We start from the raw sequence: 14,312 nt of genomic DNA on the forward strand, positions 1-14,312 counted from the left end.
GGAAGCTCCTGCAGCCAATGGGAAGCTGTGCACGCCTCCTCCGCGCTGGAAGGAGCACTGGAAATAGTGTTTGCGCATGTGTGTGCGCACACACACCTCGGCCCACCATGGCGTATGCGGGACCGTGGACCGGCCCAAGCCACAAAAACTTTGCCGACCCCTGATCTAGACTATGATGCTTCCTTTCTTAAAAGAAGCCCAGATCAGGAAAAAAGGTAAAAAAAAAACCATGGTTGAAGTGCCCCTCGCAAGGAAAACAGTTGGTTACTCATACTGTTATGAACCACCAATATAGAGTATTTTGTGATATTAGCTCTTCATTAAATGACTGACTTTTTGGGTGGACTGTGTCTGTGGCCAAGATTTTCTTTAAAGTAGTGAACAGATAAATTAAAAACATAGGGTAGGGATCTGAAAAAAATGCTGCACCTTTGCTTCTTACAACAAAATAAAATCCTGTGCAGTACATGGACGGTAAAGATATGAAAGCCATGTTGCCAACAAAAATAAGTGACTTAAAATGCCAGGTGGACGGTCATCCACTGTACACCAGAGGTCCAGTTTTCTGATTCTGATGGAATTGTGAGGTGAAGGCCATGGCTGTTTCACTACATAAAGAAGACAACTAACTGGGTAAGGGAGCCCATAATGCCATTCTCCAAAGAATTCACAATTAAGCAGAAAGATGACTTGGGGTAATGAAGAAGGGAGCACAAACATAAAGGCAAACATTTTTTTAAAGGACCACTCTTGATGCTCATATTTGTAAAATCAGAGCTGCCAGGGCTGAAGCCTGCCTTCACACTTTTCTTACACTTGTGACACTGCAAGTCCCGCCCTGTAATTTCAGGAACACAAAACCTAGTTGCAGTTAATCATAGTGAGTAGGAACTGGGAACATAATCAGTCTATGTTTATTGATGTTCCTTTCTGTTTATAGTTAGGAAAATCAGTTTTGGAAATGTGATGTAAATTTTGTATATAATTCTTTTCTTCTTCTTTTGTTTCAAAGCTTTGGAATATCCAAATCTTGACACTTCAGAAGCAACTAGAGACTACTGGGTTATTACAGGTAAATGTTTGCATTTTTTTTTAAAGGAAAACTTTCCATCACTCTCTTTTCAATGATTTATTCTGAACTATGAGAAAATGTTCCACTCTGAATTCTATTACTATGAAAAGGGTTTTGTTTGTTTTTTTAAAACCTGTTAATGAATTTGGGATTTTCAGTGGCTCACAGCTTCTATAGTTGCTGTGTGTTGTTTGAAGCGCGCATAGAATTGTAGAGTTGGAAGGACGACGCCCAGGTCACATAGTCCAACCCCCTGCAATGCAGAAATGCTGCCCATGGCCGTCCCTAGGTGGGCTCAAACCACCAACCTTCTGGTAACAGGCAATACACACTGATGAGCATGTCTGCTGCCAGCTTGTAGGAATGCCTGCTGGTGGTCTCATGTTATGCTGCTTTATGTGTATATTTGCAATTAAAGCAAATATTGTGGCATCTCTCCTCCAAGGGGAACCAAAATCTGCAACCCTGCCAACAACAACAACAACAACAACAGCTTTGTGTAGGTATTGTGCAGCAATAAGACTTTATTTTGCATCTATTTGGCACTATTTATATAGTAATGCTGAGGTTTATTGGGTAAAGGAATCAAAATTGGCTCTGCAGCACCTGCGCTACTTGGAAAATATTCCTTTAGGCTAGAACTACATCCATAGAGAGCATTTATTGGTTCCACAAGTTAAAATAGGCACTGTACTTTGTAATGGAGCCTGATAAACTCTGTCTTTTCCATGCACCAACATGAATTCAGGCCATTTCTATGAGGGCCAAGTGTTTCCTATGCTCTTATGACTCTTATGACCAAACATTCTTGAATCCTAGTACCACAACTGCCTTCTCTTCATGATTCCACTTCCAGTTCTGTGGCCCTTTGTGGATTTTTGCCTCTCAGCTGTCTTGTAGAGACAGTCTCCTCTGCCCCAGTTCTTTTCATATTGACTGCCAACCTGGCCACCTCTAGATGGGGGCTGGAGTTACAGTCCAAAATATCTTGGGGAGTGCCAGGTTGGCAAAGGCTGATCTAGGAAGTGCAGCAGTCTTTGAGGGCTCTCATTTCCAAACATGTCCCGTTCTTTGGAGGTTTGCTGTTTTGCATACAGCAATGCAATAGTTCACTTTGGCTTCAGTTCACCTCTCAGTGTGCGTGTGCGCATGCGTGCACATAAGTGGACGTGCATATACTTTCTGGAAACTAATTCCATCATTGGTGAAGAACAGTGCTTAACGAGAAAATGTTTTAAGGCAGGGATATGTTAATAGCCCACACAATTCACAGGAGTTTAGAAAGCAGGAGGAGACCAGCTGATCAGAAGCAAAGGGGTTTGTGCTGTGGAATGAAAAGTTAGGTTAAGTATTTAGAGAAGAAAACTTCTATCTGTAAGAGCAGCTCAATAATGGAATAAGCTGCCCTATGGGGCGAACTTATGGAACTTGCCTGCTTGGCAGTTTTCAGGGGAAAAACCTGTTTCACCGGCAATCTGAAGGTTTAGGATAACCAGTCTTTGAAAAGGAGGTTGGATTAGGTGACCCAATTTGTTTTCCTCAGCTCCATAGCTGTACATGTCCCTGCAGCTCAGATGTTGTTATATTTTTAATCAGTTGCTACAGAATTTCCCCCCCTCCAATGACTTTCACAGTTATACAGGGAGTTGACATTACATTGCTGGGGGTGAATAACCAGAGTTTTGCAAGACTAATGGAGCAGCGTTTAGCACCACTCTTCATGATGTCCCATCAACAAGGAAGACGATTTAAAAGAGCCACTACAGTCGGCAGCTATACTGTGCAGGTGGGTGCTAAGACCATCCTCCTCCAACCCCCAACCCCCCCTTTGCTGGTGTTTTTAACTTGCTGTTACAATCTGTATGTAACATGTTTATGTATAATCTAGAAGCTACTTGGAGGGATGCTGTGAAAAGTGTAAATTGGAACAAGCAAATGTTGTTTAACTTCTGTATAAATTACAAAATTATTTTGCAAATAATTATTAGCTTCCCCCTCTTCTAATCAAGAATGATATTGAATCAGGTAACACTTTTATCTGCACCAGATCCACTGAAGATTTGTAATGTGACAATATGGAATACTGAAATGGCCTTTAAATTTGGTTGCAGATGTTTAAGTCATGCTCAGGATATACCCATTAAAACCAAAACAAAATAAAAAATTCCTTCCAGTAGCACCTTAGAGACCAACTAAGTTTGTTTTTGGTATGAGCTTTCATGTGCATGCACACTTCTTCAGATATCTGAAGTGTGTGCATGCAGTCTATCTGTTCGCCAATACCACTTATTCTCTTATTCACCTACTAATTCTCTATATTTTAACTATAACCAAAAGTAGTTTGAGAGTCTCTAAGATATTTACTTATTTCCCCAAGTCCCCTAGTCCTTATTGAGGATGTTGTAGAACAGAGTTAAGAATGAGTATTAATGAGATTCACCATAGAGTTCACTAACAGAGTTCATCAGAACTTTCCTGTTGAGTCTTCTTCCTTTTTTCGTGCTACTTGGTTGGCTAAATCCGTTTTAGGAGATGAGAACCACCAAAGGGATTTGCTGTAAACAAAAAGTTATCAATAGGAAACAAAATAATAATTAATTAAATTATATGTCTTTATATCTTTATCCCTTCCACTTGGTTCCCTATTTACCCCCTTATTTCGCCTTAGTCCTCTTCTGCCACTTGCTTGGCTAACTCCAAATATATATGGATAAGTATATAAGTAGTCGTCAATGACAGTTCCTTATTCTTATTTAATGCCTTAGTTATTATTATACATGTTCATAAACCAAAATCCATATGTGGTGTGAAGTTATTTCTTCTGCCACTTGACTGGCTAAATCCACTTTGGCAGGTTAAATACGCCCCCCAAGGTATTTAGTTTTTGCCAGCTTTAACCAACCTTTCCCAAGTACATAAAGAGAGAGTTGAGAAGGAATTATATCTAAAGGAACGAGGGGAAAGAGCCAATGGGAAATAGCCCCCCTCTGTAAAAAGAAGTGCAAAGTTTTGTTCTTACTGTTCCCTGTCCTTCCACTTAATTCCCTCCTTAGTCTCTTGATAGGTTATAGTTTCTGCCACTTGTTTGGCTAATTCCACGGGTTTTGTTTATTATTTTTTTCTGTTATTGTCCCATTCGTCCAAGTTTTCCAAATATTCCAAATAGTATTCCAGATATTAAATATTGAAGCCCTCCGCTTCTTTGTCTGCCCCCCCACTCCGTTATGGCGGAGCTCAGGGCAGAGAGACAAGCCAGCTGTCACGTAGGCGCTTTTCTGCCCTCCGCGATTCAGAGTCTTTCTAGAGGCTTACTTTGCTGTTATTTCGCAGCTCGTTATTTCCAAATGCCTTGTACAATGTTAAGCTTGTTGCTGGTGCGGAATACCTTGTATCGGTGTCTTCTTATTTATTCAGTTGTAACTTTTTCCTTTGATACTTTTAAGACTTTTATATCAACTGCTACAGCGGAGCTCCGCGAAAGTGAAAGTAATTGGGAAACTCTCTCTCCAGCAAGCTCCGATTCATCCGGAGACTGCTATTTCTAGCGTCCCCAGTTTCGTATTAAATAAGATAGTCCTTTGACTTTTCCGATTATTTTGGGGTAACCCCTCTCTTGCTGTTTTGTCCGCGTTTTTAGGCTCACATGTAATATCTTCTTACCCTTTGCGCTATGTTAATATATATACCCTCCCCCACCGTTGGGGTTGATCTCTTTTTTTAAGTCCCGCTGTCCTCCGAATTTAATTAGCCGGTTCCAGTTTGGTTACCAACCTTTATACGCTCTGATTCGGGTTTCTTATCTCATTGAGAGCTGGGTTGCAAAGCCAAGAAGACCTGAGGCTTCGTTTCGGACGCTCCGGAAAATGGCTACCCGTATCGGTGTCTCGATCTCGGCCACCGCACAGCCTCCGAAAAAGAGAAATTGCCGGAGACCCTCTCGGTGGCGGAGAGACCCTACGATACCGCTGGGTTCCTGTCCTCAAAATACTCCTTTTGAGGCTTTATGGGGTGTCGCGGCGCCCTGCAAGCACCCCCTTTTCCCGTCCGAAACTGGATTCCGCCGCGAGGGCAGAATCCCGTCTTCTTTCGGCTTCTTCGCCCAACATGGTTTTTATGCTTCTGCTAAAAACATTTCCCCTTTGAACATTTATGTATACTGCTATTTCAACTGAAAACGTAGATCTAATTTATCAGTCTGTTTCTATACTAATATCTGTTTCGTCACAGAAGTGAGTTTATACTATAAATGAGACACCCCTTTGTCTTTCTCTCTTGTTTGATAAGATGGTAAAAATGCAGCGAATTCCAGGTCCCAAGGAGCCTGCTGAATTGACCTATTATACTATATACAACGGGAAACCTTTGTTGGGCACTACAGCTGCCAAAATTTTGAGCACTGTTGATTCACAGAGGATGGCCTTGACACTGGGATATGTCGTTCAAGTACAAGCTGATCGTAAGGATTCTTTGCTTTGCTTTCAGATAATTTAACATAATTATTATGATTATGCCTATTACAATAAAATCAGCATGGAGCATCCTGTATGGTGGCTTATCTACTTTGGTCAGTAACTCTTGTAAATGCTGATTAGCTATGTTTTTCTCTGAATACTTTCTTATGTGCTTTATTAAATACCTTAAATGATAACAGAGCTCTCTGGGGATATATATATAATAGCTAGGATCATCATCTACTCTAACTGACTCTTGTTAAGGTGTTAAGGAGAGAACTAGAGCTGAAGGCATGATTTTAAAATAATATCACTTCTTTGCTTTTCGTGGCAGCCAGAATGTAGAACTTAAAAGAGATATGTGCTGCTTTAGAATTGTTTCTCTATAGGCTAGTAGGAAACCATGTTCTCTGAAAGTCTACAAAGGCATTTGAGGTAATATCCCAACCCTGACCACCTACTGCTTCATCGTCATTTTTTTTACTTTACATGTATGTAAAATATGAACTGGGTTGGAAGTCTTGATCTGGACGCACTCCGGCAGTTTTCTAACTCTGCTCTGATTCCCACCCCCAATAACCAGCATCAACTGGAGGAAGCAGAGCATGCTAAATACTTGCATAAATATTTAAGTGGGGCATTTGTTATTGCTTCATATGCATCCCATTAGAATTAATGGACATCAAACAGCAGCGGCATGGGCTGGTTTGCTTCCTATGCTGTAAGCAGTCTGTATAAATCTTTTCATTTTAGCTACTGTATTTAAAATGATTTTCCTGGTTCACACATTGCATTATGCCAAACCATGGCTTAGAACAAATGTGTGGGCTCCAGGACATGAAGTTACTGTATGGCCACTTTGCTCCTTCACAGTAGTTCTGTTTCTGCGTTGAGACTAAGTCATGGTCTGACTTTGTGTGTTGGCCAAACCTGGGCTCATGGTTTAGCATTCCCAGAATAACCAAAATCCACAAATGATAGGATCAATCTTGTTGGCAGCTTGCAGTTAGCCTGGAGATAGCTAAACAATGACCTGAGTTTGGACAGCATAGCACAGCAGCAAATCAACCTATGAGGAGCAAAGCAGCCACAATCTCCTGTTTTGGAGCTCATTTATTTGTGCTAAGCCATGGTTTTGCTTAGTGTGATGTGAAAACCAGGCCTATATTATTTATGTTACAGGTTAGCTTTTTCCTGCAATTAACAGTTTTCTCAAATCAGTGAATGAAGCAAGTTGTTTGTTTTGGGTTTGTGTTAGTCATTTAGATGTTGGATCTTTGTAAGCATTCTTCAAAGGAGGAATGACTTGAAGTTTCATTGTAAACCTTTGGCAACTCTTAAGTGTACACAAGTATACATTCTGATATAAGTGTAGATCAATATATTGACTGATCACAAACTAATCGTATCATTGTAGAATGTAGTCACAGTGGACCACTAGCCCCATGTATCTAGTAGGTTTATTATAATCATTATTGACAATATGGGGAACAGAACTTGTCATAGTTGATCACAAAGGACAAGTATGCATGTGTGGCTCCAAATGGCTACCAAATACTGAAATCCATCCTCCTCTTCTGGTTACAATTTTCAATTTATTAAATTGGTTTTTCGCCTAATGCTGCAGTCTCTGGCAATGTCCAAAAGAATGTTAAAAAGATCACTTACCTTGTGGATTGAAGTTTAAATATTAATTGTTCATATGCAGCTTTGTCATGGCTGAAATTGCACAGATTATTCACAAATAAAGTGAAAATTAAAAAACAATTTCCATCAAACTGTTCAAATATTGGATATTATATAAATTCTTAATTATTTACAGTAATTAATACATCTTTTGGCTAATTCTGTAAATATTAATATTACATTATTGATTTTAAATATTGCTCCAGATGGAAATAGACCTGCACCTCTTTCCAACTTCTAGTTACTTAACTTTACTAATCATTCATTCAAAAATATTATTGCTTGATCATTATGGAAGAAAACTTGGCATTCAGTTAGCAGTTTTTAAGTGCTTATATGGTGGGTGGTGGAGTGGGAAAGGTAACCTCTGCTATAACTGATAAGAATTAGAGCTACAGCTTAAATAACCCACTTATTATCTTGGGTGAAGTGGGACATTGGAAGCTACTTATACCAACCCAGACAATTTGTCCACTGAATTCAATATTATCAAAACTGATTGGCAGGGGCTTGCCAAATGAAACTTTTGCCCGCAGAATATGTGATCTGCCACTGAACTCTAGCTTTCCCCCTAAGTGACGTTGCTCTGATATTTCTCCCATAATAGGGGTGCACAAGTCACTCTCTGCAGCCTTTTTCACCATAGCTGATAGTAATGGTTGTCCTCCATAGGTTGTGGTAGAGCACAATCATATGCTTGAGCAGTTGAGGAAAATATCTGCCTGCGTGAGACTTTCTGAGAGCTCCTGCCAAGAGCAAACAGTACTGGACTTGCTGGTCTGACTCATTATAAGATTGCTTTACAAGTTTACTTTCTCTCCTTCTTGATTATATACAGCTGTGGTGAAAAACCCACCCAACAACCTATGGATCATTGCTGCAGTGTTGGCTCCCATTGCTGTGGTTACAGTCATCATCATCATTATCACGGCGGTTCTGTGCAGGAAGAACAAAAATGACTTCAAGGGAGACACCATGATGAACCTGCCACAGAGAGCCAAAGTAAGTAATTTTCATCCCAGGCTCAGGAATGGGAATTTCTTCTTCAGTGTTACATTCTCCGTCATTCTGTACTTGAAGAACAAGATTGTGCTCTCTTTGGACAGATTTTACTAAACCAGTAAGACAATAAATACTCTGTGCTCAGAGACAGAATGAAGCCGTTCCCATTTATAGGCTCCCATCCAAGTGCAAGGCAATCTTTATAGTACTAGCTGCTTAATGTGTCTTCAGAATAACCTTTTACAAAATCCTCTTTTTTCAACCATACAGGTTGAGCAGGCATTATTGGGAGGAAGGAAGTACAGAATAGAATACGCGATTCACAACAATATGCTTCCTGATAACTGCTGCTATTCAGTTCTTTTTGCCAGGGAGTCTAAAAAGGCCATTATCAGGTGTTTGAAACACTCTATTAACTTACTAGTGCCTCATGACCATAATACAACAGCATGGTTGAAATGAGATAAAAGATATCCACCAGTTGTGCTAGCGTGCCAAACAAAGAAACAATCTAGCTCTACCAGGTCAAAGTGGTGAATAAAATATCCTGATCAATATCAATGAATACTTCTAAGTTTTGTAGAAATTGTTATTCTAGATACAGTGGTGCCCCGCTAGACGAAAATAATTCGTCCCGCGAAAATTTTCGTCTAGCGGGGTTTTCGTCTTGCGGAGCGGCAATGGGAGCCGCGCTCCGCAAAACGAAAAAAAAAAAAGACGAAATTTTTTCGTCTTGCGAGGCAGCCCCATAGACTTTTTCGTCTAGCGGGGCAGCCTCCCGCTAGACGAATGCTTTCGTCTAGCGAGTTTTTCGTCTAGCGAAGCATTCGTCTAGCGGGGTACCACTGTACTAGGCACTAGTCATATCTAAAAGGAAAAGCAAGACAATCATTTAAGAAAAATATAGCAACCTTATTAAAATTTTATGAAATAAAAAATAAAAATAAACAGTACAGTCGACTCTTATCTTACACGATGGTTACTTTTCAAGGATAGTGCATAAAGGCGAAATGGTGTATAGTCAAAACACACTCTCCCTGCACTTTTGAATGCATGCTCAAGGTGAGTCCAATGGCAAGTGGGATTGCTGATATCCCCCGCTGGATGCCTGCTCTCCTTTCTGTTTTTTTTTCACCCAAGTGCATAAAGCTGAATTCACACAAGTTAAATGAGCCTAAGTTGTGGGTGGACTGTATACATCAATAGTTTGCCTCTTTCCTGATTTTGATAATAATATCATATCACTTTTATACAGTTTAAATGCAGAAATAGCAAAAGCGGATAGCAGGTGTCACGTTTTCTTTTTTTTTTCTTTTGAAGAGGCCAGAAATATGATTGTAGTCAAAAATCTGAGCTACATGCTTTTTTTATATAACAGATTCACAAGTAGGATAGCAAAGCAAACAGTAGGGAAATCCTCAACATTTTTTTACCTCCATTTGGCTGAACTGAAACTGGAGGTTGAAAGTTCATAGGAAGCAGCAAGTTTCTGCCTCAAGTGGTGCTACCTCACCTGAGTCTTAAAATAGATTGCAGTTGTTGTGTTCTAGGAAAGCTTAATGTTTCCTGGACGGTTCTTGGGGGCTTGTCTTTGAGAAGACCCCTGATGACAGATAAGCTTTCACGAAACATCTGCCTATGGTTTGTTTGTTTGTTTACTTATTTATTTGAATGTATCTATTGAATTTTCAAATTGTGCAATGACAGATATTCTCTGGATAGTACTCAATAAAAATATAAGACAATACCTATAAAAATATAAAATAATGCATACTTATGAAATCTAGAGTAAAACGGTACAGTGTAAAGCCGGAATAAAAATACAATGACAGATGAAACAGCAGTGCAAAAGGTATAAACCCCACACATGCGCGCGCACACAAATCTACGGAACACTGAAGCACTTTCCTAAAAGGCCTGGCAACGCAACAGAAAAACTACAGAGTTGGTGCCAAGTGAGCCTCTCTAAGGAGAGCATTCCACAGTCAGTGTTGGAATGTGTTCGATTTTACTTGGTGGTGTTGAAGATGTCTTGCCAGCAACAAGAAGTGCCCGTATGGTCTTGAATGTTATCTGGAGTCTTCAGACTCAGCTTTGGGAACCTTGTTTTCTTCTCTCTCAGCACCATGGTCCCCCTCCAAAACAATCACCTCTTCCCTGCAGCTAAAGTTTACTCTTGAAAAACAGCAGACGATCCTCTGGGTACATATCCTTACATCTAGTTTGCTCTTTACTTCATTACTCTGGCCAGCATCTGTACAGTTCGGAATTCTGTGGGTTAGTTAAGGCTCTTGCCATGAATATAAAATTTGGATGGTATAATTAAAGGAACATTTGTGCACAGGGATAAGAGGATAAAGGTCCTTCCTGTTTTTGATTTATGTGCTCTGGTATTAAATGTTTGATTAATGAAATTAGAAGAACATTTTGTTTTCATTTTAGCCTGCCTGGAGTTTTGGTCTGTCAGGCATAACAGTAATCGTAATTGCTAGCAAATTATTAAGCGTAAAATCTTGGCAATGCAAATAGTTGCCAGTAATATGTGCTGAGTGCATTTAAATAGACTGTGTGTTGTTTCTCTGGTTGCAAAAATGCCTGAAACTACTTGAGCACTGCAAACCTTCTGGATGAAAAATCTGTTCTGTGAATATGGCTGAAGTGGTTTGTTTATTAAAATTATGCTTATGAAATGACGTTATAATCTGTGTATATTTAAAATCTATTGATTATGATAGCTGCTGCTGAGGGTGATTTGTGAGCCTTTGCTCTGCAAAATATAACATTTCAAGCCTTCCAAAAAGGAACCTTCTTGGCTTGCTGCTTTTATTCTTGTGGAGTGTTTCTATTTTATTTGCTCTGCCCTGCTTGCTTTGATTTCACATATCAAGGGGGAACAAGGAGAGTGGAACTGCATAATCAGTGCTGCAGTCCTGCTGCTGCTAAGAGACTCCTGTGCACTGCAGTTCTTTGCACAGAAGGGCTGCCTGCTGGACCACCTATTAGAACTCTCCCTTTGTGGATGGAACTAAGCGAATTATTGAAAGGATAGAGGGGTAATGAATCCTTTGGCATTAAATGTTACGATATTCAGCAGGTGAGGGAAGAGATTTGGTGTGCCACCCAGGCCATCCTGTTAAGGACAGCTCTTTAAAGGAAGCTGGGCAAATTGAATGTACTTGGAAAAGATCAAGTCTAGGATCTTGAGAGTTCTTAAATCCTTTTGTCATCCTTGATTGCTTTAACAATAAGGATGTTCTGTACTACACTTACAGACATTTGTGTCAACTGAGTTCAACCAAAAAGAAAAGTGGGGGAAGTGAGGTTTTTGGCACAAGAAGTGAATGAATGCATATAAGCATGCTCTCCAAAATAAGGGCAGCTGTCCTTGTTAAACTTATGAGGGCTTTTTGCCTGATAGAAACTGAAATACATTGCAAGGATTGACTATTGAATGTGTTGGATTTCAGCTACATTATTTTATGTGGAGGCTATCTGTTAAACCTCTGTTCATTTTAATTCATGGCATGATTTTAGAGACAGTGATTTTATATCTGAAGGGCAAGGAAAGTCAGGTGTATGTACCCTGTGCTCTGTGCTCTTATGACAGATAATGTGTGCCTGTTGGCTTAAATGTTGCTGTTAATGTAATTAAATGAGTACATTTCTGTAGAGTTCCATTACAAGGGCATTTGCATACTTTTATGTTCACAGAACTGTTCATCTGACAGTATTCAGTCAGCTTTAGTCCTCTGCTTCGATACGAAATTTCGAACTGGTGGGCACATTACAATGCTGAAATGATTTTTGTGGTTTATTTCTGGAGTTCACACATTTCCTCCCCATTACTGTATTCCTGCATAGCTGTTGCCAGAATGGAATAAACAGTTTTGCCAAGTAAACCACAGAAGTAGATTGAATCTCCAGCCTAATTAGGTCTCTAATGTGAAGTCCTTTATTATTCAGGACTTTCTCAGTGTCAAAAGCTTGCCCCCCTTACTTTTATGCCAGATTACTCCTCCTAATAATAATAATAATAATAATCCCCACAGCCCAGAACATAGTGTGAAAGTATATGATATGGAGGATGCATAGTGACACTGAAAGCAGCTACCATATGAGGATCTCCTTCTCTCCTGGCAAATCTCAATATGCAGCGTGATGTCTAGTGTTGAGAATCCCTACACCCTGCAAACAGGAGTCCGTGAGCTAGAATTGAGGGCATTCTCAACACAATTATGTCGTTGGGGGAAGGGGCAGCCTACTTTTAACATTATTGTTGACACCCGTCAGTCTCGAGGAGTTTGTCTTTGTGGGTGAAGCCAATTTGTTGGAGGGTTACAGTGCCTGCTGTGGCTGTAGAGACCAATACTGGAGAGACGTGTTTCATTGCAGAAATTAGAGAGGCTAAAAAATAAGGATAAAGGGTTTCGTTGCACAGTTGGCAACATATTGATTGCTTTCTGACAGTTGAATTAAAAAAGCTTTAATTTGTATAAAAAATGTTCTGTGCATTAAAAATTGCAAGAAAGTGAGAAACTTTCACCTGTAGTTACTTTTCAGTGTCTTACTTCATTTTGAGAAAGAAAAACCTTTTTTTTTTTCTCCTGAGGAGAATTTTGGCATGCCATTGAATGTGCCTCCGGAATGCCCATGCTACAACCAGGGTCTTTTGTTGTTTTTTATAGAATATTCAGGTTCATTGGAAACCTGTGATTTGTGATAGGAATGCAAAAACACTTGACAGGTTTGACTCTAAAATAGCTCTGTTTATTGATTGTTTCAGTCAAAATGTCACAACGGATTCATCAAGTGTTGTCCTCATTGCCCTCTACGTGTTTTAACAATTTCCCCTAAGATGGAACTGGAGCTTTTCCTTCAAAGGCTCTGACAACAGAAGTGTCACTGGAAGCTTCTTCTAGCTCGTTTTATGTGAAACAGTGTAATAGGGTTTCACATCGGCGATGGAGGAGAGTCCAAAATTGGAAATAAGATCTGAATATCTAATGTCATAGGTCTGCCTCCTGAAGCTATTTCAGATGGGACCGAAACCCTCCATATTCTGGACCAATATGAAATTAATCCATTTTATGTCTCTTCTATGAGCCATCTATGCTGCCCCCTATCCCTAGCAGAAGGGCAGACCCATGGCAGCCATAAGGCCTCAGGCTAAGTATCTATACTCTCTTCTTCCAGTATTTATGGCTGTTGTGATTAATTCATTTCAAAGTACATTGCGGTGACCTCACTCAGTCAGAATTCAAGTACGTACATATGTATGTATGTATGTATGTATGTATGTATTTATAAAATACAACATACATAAGTTTAGAGCTGGTATACCTGTGGAATGCTGTATGCATCACTGGAATGTAATTGATCATCACAAGTTACAAAAGAGGAGCTAATGTTTACACAGAACAGGTGGTGCTCTGCATAGTAGACAATTTCAGCCCATCTGTAAAGTTTAAAAATGGGTATGTTCCAGCAAGTTGCTGATGCAAAAGGCCTAAAAAATGACTTTATTGTTTTGGCATGCCATTTAATGTCACGTTTGTGCCTTTATATTTTGGAGCAACACAAGGGTACAGCTTAATATTTCAAAACCATTTTGTTCTGGGTGAGATAAGCAACAGTGTTTGAAGAAGACACCGATTTCATCAAGGTCAGAGTATCTCCCGCTGCATTTCCATCTTATATCTTTGGGGGATTGCTGTGTCTGTCTAAGAAACATTGGACTTAAAAAAAAAATCTCTTGTTAACCTGATATGACTTGTGAAGCAGACAATAAGTTGGTACATTTTCTGTTTCTTTCTTCTTTCCCATATTCTGATTCATTCTCTCTCTCTCTCTTATGGATTTGATTCCAATAAATTATTTGTCTGCTTAAAAATAGGGCCATTCTAAACATTGCTTCTCTGTAGTTTGAAGCCCCCTTTTTTTAACTCTAAGCTGCTGCAAATTCTTGGAGCAATGTTCTTCCTCCATTGGCCTCACAGCTTAATTGGCCTATACTGCTATTTAATTCTGTTGGCTGTGGCCGCCACCTTATCATCCATGATTATCCATGTCATGGATGCCTGTAAACAAAACTACGTGGGTCA

The 14,312-nt window shown here is 39.7% G+C and overlaps 1 protein-coding gene across 7 annotated transcripts in view; it reads left to right on the forward strand.

The window, feature by feature from the left end:
- The window catches only part of KIAA1549L (KIAA1549 like), a 138,935-nt gene that overhangs the window by 74,356 nt on the left and 50,267 nt on the right, over positions 1-14,312 (forward strand). For all 7 annotated transcript variants that reach the window (XM_033151799.1, XM_033151771.1, XM_033151781.1 and 4 more), the window contains 4 exons: positions 1,013-1,072; positions 2,707-2,858; positions 5,357-5,528; positions 8,048-8,211. In XM_033151799.1, the coding sequence (XP_033007690.1) occupies positions 1,013-1,072; positions 2,707-2,858; positions 5,357-5,528; positions 8,048-8,211 (548 nt within the window). The remainder of the gene's footprint in view (positions 1-1,012; positions 1,073-2,706; positions 2,859-5,356; positions 5,529-8,047; positions 8,212-14,312) is intronic.

This window comes from Lacerta agilis, chromosome 1, assembly GCF_009819535.1.
Source record: "Lacerta agilis isolate rLacAgi1 chromosome 1, rLacAgi1.pri, whole genome shotgun sequence".
Lineage (NCBI taxonomy): Eukaryota > Metazoa > Chordata > Lepidosauria > Squamata > Lacertidae > Lacerta > Lacerta agilis.